At 51.4% G+C, this 8,458-nt stretch overlaps 1 protein-coding gene across 3 annotated transcripts in view; it reads left to right on the top strand.

Annotated features, from left to right (window-relative positions):
- Positions 1 to 5,412: 5,412 nt before the first annotated feature.
- Positions 5,413 to 8,458, top strand: part of rngo (DNA damage inducible 1 homolog rngo) — a 132,905-nt gene continuing 129,859 nt past the window's right edge. Inside the window, exons 1-2 of one of the 3 annotated variants that reach the window (XM_072287415.1) lie at positions 5,413 to 5,859; positions 5,915 to 5,983. In XM_072287415.1, coding sequence (XP_072143516.1) covers positions 5,610 to 5,859; positions 5,915 to 5,983 — 319 coding nt within the window. In that variant the 5' untranslated portion in view covers positions 5,413 to 5,609. The remainder of the gene's footprint in view (positions 5,860 to 5,914; positions 5,984 to 8,458) is intronic. The other 2 variants (XM_050172625.3, XM_072287416.1) reach the window with 2 other exon arrangements.

The raw sequence follows: 8,458 nt of genomic DNA, 5'->3' as shown, positions 1-8,458 counted from the left end.
CTCAGCGGCCTTGTGGCTATAGGCCTGCTGCACCAATTCCTCTCCACGGGACACCGCCTTGACCACCTCAGAGGACTGGGTCCCGGCTGGTCGCTTGAGATACCGCAGATCTGGAGAGCACCTCCGGGTACGCGTGTTCCAGCATGAACGCTTCGGCAGGTTCTGGAACAGCATCAGGCACCTGTGGCAGGGGCAGGCGGCTCAGGGCATCAGCAGGTCCCAGGTCCTTTCCCGGACGGTAAACCAGCTGGTAGCTGTAAGCTGCCAGCCTCAAGGCCCAGCGTACCACTCGAGGCGATGCCTGCACAGGAACTGCCTTGTCAGGCCCCAGCAGCCCCAACAGCGGCTTGTGGTCCGTGACCGCCTCGAACTTCCGGCCCCACAGGTACTGGTGGAAGCGTTCGACACCGAACATGAGGGCCAAACCTTCCTTGTCCAGCTGGCTGTAACGTTGTTCTGCAGCATGAAGCCGTCGGGAAGCAAACGACACAGGGTGTTCCTGGCCATCTTTGTCCCGGTGTGCCAGGACGGCTCCCACACCGTACGGCGACGCATCTACGGTAAGGACAACAGGCTTAGCAGGACCGAAATGCGCCAGCACTGGAGCCTTGGTGATTAGCTCCTTGCTGCGCTGGAAGGCCTGGTCCTGCTCCTTCTTCCAGACCCATTGTTGACCATCTCGAAGCAGAAGATGGAGCGGCTGTAGATGCTGCGACAGGTTCGGCAGAAAACTCCTGTAGAAGTTGAGGCCCAGGTAGCTCTGAAGCTCCTCCTTGTTCTGGGGCTTAGGTGCCTTGAGCACCGCATCAACTTTGCGGGGAGCCGGGGCTAGGCCTCCCTGGGAAATGATATGTACCAAGTACTCAACGCTGGGGGCTAGGAAAACACACTTTTCCAGCTTGAGCTTGAGGCCGGCGTCCTGCAGTCGTGCCAAGACGTTGTGCAGGTTCTGCAGGTGGTCCCCGTCGTCGCTGCCAGTAACCAGGATGTCGTCCAAGTACACCGCCACGTGCCTCATGCCCCTGAAGAGGTTGTCCATCTCCCTCTGGAATATGGCTGGGGCTGAGGCCACGCCAAACTGTAAGCGCGTGTACTGAAAGAATCCCAAAGTTGTCGATATAGTGACATACTTCCGGGAGGCATCCTGGAGCACCAGCTGCTGGTAAGCATCTCTGAGGTCGAGCTTGGTAAACTTCTGTCCACCGGACAATGCTGACCAGAGATCTTCAATCCGGGGCAGCGGGTACTTCTCGACGGTAGCGACGGGGTTGATGGTAACTTTGAAATCCCCGCAGATCCTGACACTGCCATCTCGCTTGAGGACGGGCACGATGGGAGTGGCCCATTCAGATGTCTTTACGGGCACCAGGATGCCCTCTCGCTGCAACCGTTGTAGCTCCTGGGTGACCCCGTCCTGCAGGGCGAACGGCAGTGGGCGAGGCTTGAAAAAACGTGGCCGGGCTCCCTCAGCTACATAGATGCCAGCCGTCGTGCCGGTAAATGTGCCCACCCCTGGCTGGAACAGGGACTTGAACTGGGTCAGGAGGCTGGGGACGTCTTGCACCACATGCAGGCTGGCTTCCTGGTACTGTGGCAGACGAACGCCCAATGCATGAATCCAGTTTCGGCCCAGCAGCGTCGGCGACGACCCCTTCGTTAAGTAAAGGGGAAGGGTTGCCTCCCTGTCGCCAAAGCGAACGCTGACCTGTGCCTGACCCTGGACCTGGGAGAGTTGCCCGGAGTTGCCCGAAGCCTCGACGGACACGCCGGGGAAAGTCCGCTTGAAGAGCTTCCCGGCCATTACAGACACGCTGGCCCCCGTGTCCAGCTCCATGGAAATAGGGTGCCCGCAGATTTCGACGGTCAGCATGTATGGCGGCACAGACGGCGGTACAAAGCCTGTGTGCCACATGTCGAAAATCGGCGGGTCCTCGACCACGACGTGGAGACTGGCCGCGGAAGAACTCGAGCTTGCTGCCGCATGCCTCCGCCGCGTACCCTTGCGACGGTCACCCTGGCCGTGGGCTTGTGTTGTACTTGGGCTTGAATCAGGCTGCTGCTTGCTGTTCGTCCTCCCACTTCGGCATACACGTGCCAGGTGCCAAGTTTTCCCGCACGTAAAGCATTGTGCTTGAGAGAACTGGCACTGTGAAGGGGAGTGGGCACCACCACAGCGACCGCAGGTACTGCCCTTTGTCGCGAACTTGTTGACCGCCGCTTCCGCCGACGGTGAGCCAGTCGCACGGGATATCTCGCCGGCGTCCTTGGCGGCAGCTTCCATTGCCAGCGCTGCCTTCACGGCGTCGTCCAGCGACATTCGGGAAGCTCCAGGAGTCGCGTCTGCATGGCGGGGTTGTTGATTCCGCAGACGAAACGGTCCCGGAGCAGCGAGTCCAGTTGGTCCCCGAAGGCGCAGGCACTCGCTAACCCTCGTAGCGCAGCAACGAATTGCCCGAGGGTCTCTCCTTCCCGGCGGCTCCGGTTGTTGAAGCGGAAACGCTCCATTAGGGTGGACGGTGCTGGGTTAAAATGCGAGCGCAGTATGGCAAGCTTGAGAAGGTCGAGCAAGAGGCTGAAGACGCGGGTCCCGCAGCTGGCCAGGAAAATGTCCCGCTGTTTGGCCTCGGGTGTGTCGTTTGCCCGGAAGAACACGTGGACTTGCTCCTCGTAAATTTGCCAGGCGGACCCATCTCCCTCGAACGGCTCGTACCTTCCGTACAGCGGCATGGCGACGGCAACGGGGGGCGGTGTTTCGCCGCTCGCGGCGGCGTGGGACGCTCCGTAGGTACTCGTCGCCAGCTTCTTCGCCAGTGTCACGAGGATCCCTTCCTCGTCGCCAGTGTCACGATCCACCCCGGGTCGTAAACAAGGGAGGGCTTCTTGGTACCCTCCGATAGCCGAACGCTCCGCAGCGTGGGCTGACCGGCGAGCTGCCGTGCTCGTCGGTGTTTATTGGATGGATGGATGGATGGCGGCTATACCCTTTGTAACGGGCGGCGGCTGGCGCCACCTAGCCTTTTGCTCCCCTTCCTATTTTATTATTATTCTTTTTTCCCCTTTCTTTATATCCTCTTTTCCTTAACCTAGTTTTCACTCCCCTCCTCCCCCCAAAATAACTATCTAAAACAGTAGAGGAAACATTATCTCCCCGATTTATAGTATTTTCTATCCCTTCACTTCCTCCACCAATCCTCTAGCCTCCCCTTCGTTACTGCCACTCTTTTTTCGTCTATTTGCCCTCGTTCCCCGGGAAAACCTAATGCCCCTTCCATATCTGCCACTGTTCCCTCTGCCAGGGTTGGGCGCATAGTAACTCTATGGTTGGGCGCACGGAGGAAGGAAACTAAGGAGAGGCCCTACCCCCTCCGCGCGCTAGGAGAAAAGTGTGGCGGAAATGACGTATAGGTTCTCATTTCTTTTGCTGCTTTTTTATTTTTTTTGCTGCATGGCCACGCCTTTTGGGCCACAATGGCGGCGTTGTTCTGATTTTTTGAGCGCGCACACGTGTTGCTCTGGTAGGTTTCGTGCCGTGGCAAAGGCGCTGTGTGGGCGGGTTTGCGTTAGTCACCGTGTCTTGTTGCGCTGTGTTACCTGCACCGTGCTCTGCCGGATGTTGCGCGAGCGCGCGCGCTCCGCGTGCGAAACCACGCGCAGCGCGGCGTGGTTTCGCGAAAGATGTAAACAAGAGAGGAGGGTGGCACAAAAGGCGGAGCATCGCCATGAGCAACGCCAACTTCCGGCTTCACTTTTGCTTCACAAAGAGTGACGTCAGGGCCTCTCCTTAGTTTCCTTCCTCCGTGGTTGGGCGGGTGACCAGTGTTGCCTGCCGAGCTATAAGAGGCCGCCGAGCTTGGCGGGCGAACCAAGATTATGTCCGAGGGGGCGTCACATACTTGCTACAGATAACTAAAACAAGAACAGCATTAATAAAACAATAACAATATAAACTGCAAAATTTATACAATTTTTCCCAATACTCTTTCTTTATCTTCGGTTAAACTGCGGCCTCTTATATTGTGGGTACCTTTGCCAACAACTTTCCCATTTCACCAGTGCCGATTCTAGCTACCCTTATGCTTAACTGCAAAGCTTTTAACGTCAGGGCACTTGCAAGTGAAAATTAGTTTGTGGTGGCCATACGGGTCTCACAGTTTCTCTGCCTGAATAATAGGGCAATTATAATTGCCTTCAGGAGAACATTTAAGAAGAAAAAGCATGGTGGATGAGGAAGAGCAACGGCCAGGATAAAACATTTCAGGAGTTCTATGTAATAAGCATACCGTAATAATATGGCTAACTTTACAAGAATATGAGGCCATTATAACACCAGGGGAAACAGACTGGTCAATCACATAATTAATTTTCAAATATTATAACTGATCTAGAACACCTTTCCCGCAGGGGCGTCTGCGTAAGCAGGCGTTTGGTGTGTAGCGATACCACGCACCCGCGCGAGCACACGAGGGCCGGACCCTACCGCATGCAGCCGTGCACGGCTTAACCGTGCCTGGAGAAAGGGGGATCCCGGGGGCTGAGCCGACCTTTATGGCTCCCCGGCGGAGGCAACATACCTCTTTGGCCTCTGCTTCACATAGACGGCACCCCCGGACTGACCCACCCGGGTTAAATTGGTAGGTACCTTTTCCTGTCTCCTTCCAACCTTCGTCTTTCTCTCACTTTCTATGTTTCCTTTCTTCTCCTGGCTTCCCTTTACTTCAAATTTTTCCAGGCAGCAAGGGTTAACCTTGTGTGAATAGCCAACCTAGGTTATTTCATATTTGATTATAGTGATAACGTGCAGCTGGCGTTTGCAGGACCTGTTTTAACAGTTCCTGTAGCGTCCCCTTGTAGTGCTCCACGGTGGGTGGCTGGCGTTATTGCCGAAAACAATGCATTGCTTTATGTCTAGTTCCTTCCCACCACTTCTTTATCGCCCACAGTAAAGAAGGCGCACCAATGAAGTCAGTATAGTAACTTCATGCATACTATATTATGCAATTACCAATCTCGTGACTAATCTCAGAGGCCATGCTATTGCGCACATTATGCTGTGCCAAAAACGCTTGTAGCTGATGGAAGTCGGGAGGGAAGGAAATTTTTCTCATAGAACTTTCTATAAAAAGTTACAGAAAACTCTGTATGTTCTCTTTCTTCGTATATGCGTAGTGTGCTGCGCTGCCCATCCGTGGTTCGGGTTCAAATGGGATTGGAGTCGTAGGGATTTCAAAATGAAATATTGTACGTAAAAACGCCTACTGTGCAGTAAAGTTCAATGTTTGGAGCTCTCGATAACTATTGATTGTCATATGAGCGTCGTCTTTGTTTACAAACAGTTCGTATTTTTTCGGCCCCCGAAAATGTGCTTGCGCGTGCGCTGCGTGCTAGGCCAAAGCCTGGCATTGGCTAGGCGATTGAGCGATGGGCGTCAGGGTCATCGACATGAGCCGCGTACCGCCGCGGCGGCTGCTGGACAGGCTGCTGCTGTAGCAGCGGCAGTCATTCGTGCTCGCTGCAGACGCCGTATCTACTGTGTGGCTACTCCACGAAGTCCTCTGGTTACGGTTGCTGAAACGTGTGGTGGTGCTACCACCGGGACTTCCCTATCAGCGATGAAGCTTACGGTGACGACGCTTTCGGGCGAGCTGTACATGCTAGACGTTGGTGCCGAGATGGAGTTGGAGGGGCTGAAGGCACTCTGCGAGTTCGAGTCCGGCGTGCCCGCCAGGGAAATGGTGCTCATGCACGAAGGCCGACCGCTGCTGGACGAGAAGCGCTCGCTCAAGTCGCACTCCATCAAGGAGGGAGATGTGCTGCTTATTCAGCACCTGGTGCCCCCAACCAACGCGTCCACTAGCTCTGGTGAGGCGGCCCTTGGTCGCAAGCCGCGTTCTCTACGTTCGCGTCCTCTTTACAGGTGCCGGACCGCCCCTGAGGCTAGATTTCAGTCATATCCCTGTCCCGGCGACGGCCGGCCAAAGTTCAGGTAGCACCTCCTTTTTCTGGACATGGTTGCATGGCAGCATGACTGGGCCGTTTCCCACCCCGCTTGCGTAATAACCCATCCGCGCCTGACTGACATACACGTTTTGTGGAAAGCATTCGAATGAAGGCCACAGTCGAGAAGCAACTCCAATGCTTAAAACTGGATAATCTGCATTATGTGTCGCTGTAAAATTGTACGTGTATACTACCGACAGTCTTGCGAAGCAGATACCGGACTGCGACCGAGTCAAAGTGGTGATTCGGTATCGAAGGCCTTGGTTGTCATTGGCTCCCGTTTGACAGACTATCGGGCAGCGTTGTGTTTTTAAGCACCTTGCTGTAGTGCCCTCGGGGGCGACTCGCGGTTACAAGTTCGGTTTGAGTAAAAAAAAAAAGGAACGCCGTCTTAATGACATGCTTCATGAAAGGGCATCACATATACAGCTACTCTCTGGAGCGTTGCAGGAAGTAGTTGTGTAGCTGCACAATCAAGCACTGAAAAATGGAGAACGTACAAGTCACAACTTCAATTGCGACACAGCTGTATCACTGCTTGTCTTGGTTTATTGCCAAACGAGCATGACACAGCTGAAACAAGCAACACATGGAAGTAAAGAAAGGAAGCTGCGCAATGCTGAAGATTGTTTCATCTGTACAGCTGTGTGATATATTCTTTCTACACTTGTATACAATGGCTACTAAGCTTCCTTTTACTGTTTACTCCAAATTGCGAATGAGTACGAACTGAGGTGTCATGTTTATCATCAATGATCATGTTCAATCAATGATCAATGATCATATAAACTTGAGTTAAATTATTACCTGATGCATTTCCATGTGAAATGAGATTTGTCACAATTCTGTGAAATCATCTCCGGGTACTGATGGAAGTGAAAATTCTGCCTAGTAGCACTTGTGTATTCCATGGATTCTGGAGGAGCAAGCTGTCTTTTATTCGTTTGCTGCACACGCTGCAAATGATCTTATTTATTTGGCTTTGCTTTTATCAGTACATTGTACACTACAAGTATTGAATTTACAAATCTGTGGCAAATAAGATGCCCAATGACTAATAGTTCTGATGCTGAGCTTGTCACACGTTAGATAAGACTGTTTTGAACTGTTTTGATTAGAAGATAATCACATCAACTGGTTACTGCTTTTACTGGACAGACATACTAGAGCAACACAAAATTGCTGATCCTAGAAGGTTGCAAATGCTGGTTGCTGCTAGCCAGAATATTAGTCTGGCAAGTGCAGATGCCTAACATAAAGAGAAACTGTAGGCAAATACTTGCACAGTAAGCAAACACTTGCTCTGGCTTCAGTTCAGGTACTTTTAAGCACTCAGCATGTTTCTTTGCCCAGAGAGTGCACTCTATTAATTTTATTTGTGGAAAAACTATTAGTGGAAAGAAAGTTAAATATGATAAAGTGCAGTGATGCTATTGCATGGCAGCATTTACTTTGAGGCATGTTCAGAAATATTGCTTCTCTGTAAATGGTTTCGAACTTTTCCGTTTCTTAATGGGCATTTGTAAGATAGCTGACAAATAACTAATCTCGGCTATTCATATCCATGCACATGTGTGTCAGTCTTTTTTTGTTCTTTGTGTTACAGTATAGCTCGGTAAGCAGAATGACTACTCTGTAAAGAGGAAAACTGGGCATTTCCAGCTATGTCAGCTTGACTCTGTAGTCATTTGAAAATATTTGTGTCACCTTTAAAAGCTTTTTGGGAATTAAGGAAGCGGAGCAGCATTCTTTTAGGTTGCACATTGCTCATAGTATGCATGGTTGGTTGACTGGAAGTAAAAATACTAGCCATTTACCTCTGTTTTTACTAGCAACCACTTTCCTTCTTTTCTTCTTTGGCAGCCTGCTTGACTAGAGTATCTTCTTGCATGCAGTACAGAAGCTTCGGTGCTGCTGTTGACCATGGTGTTACTTAAGTATTGTAACCCTCTAACCTCTGTGCAGTGAAAATGTTCCAACTGAATAGTGTTACTCAGCTCACTTTGAGATGAAACTAATGTGTTGACTGCATGGTGTCAGCTTTGATCGGCTGTGTTTTGAATGCAGCTGCTAATGTCTGGCAACTCATGGTGGTTGTGGTCACTGCATATGAGTTATCATTCCTTGTGGTGTTCATTTTATTAAACTTTTGCCATCATGCTGCGTGGGCACTTGGCTCACTGCCCAGCAGGCGTGCTTGGTCAGCTTGACATGGTTTCTGAAATGGCAGAATGTTGCAAGGCGTTATTGCTCACAGCATAAATTGGTTATCTTCTGATCGTGTGTTTGCTGGGTGCTCTTGTCTGGACTAACGGTCTGAATACCATGACCTTTGCTTTTGAGAAAACCATGTAGCTGGAGCACCTAATGTGAGAAGGCACTGTAGTCTAAAGTTTATGCCCTCTGCTACCACCAGAATTAAGAAGGTACCTATCAGTGCTATTGATACATTAATGACACA

The sequence above is a fragment of the Dermacentor andersoni genome, chromosome 3 (genome assembly GCF_023375885.2).
Source record: "Dermacentor andersoni chromosome 3, qqDerAnde1_hic_scaffold, whole genome shotgun sequence".
NCBI lineage: Eukaryota > Metazoa > Arthropoda > Arachnida > Ixodida > Ixodidae > Dermacentor > Dermacentor andersoni.
Note: the sequence above shows the minus strand (reverse complement) of the source record. Positions and strands in the feature narration are given on the sequence as shown.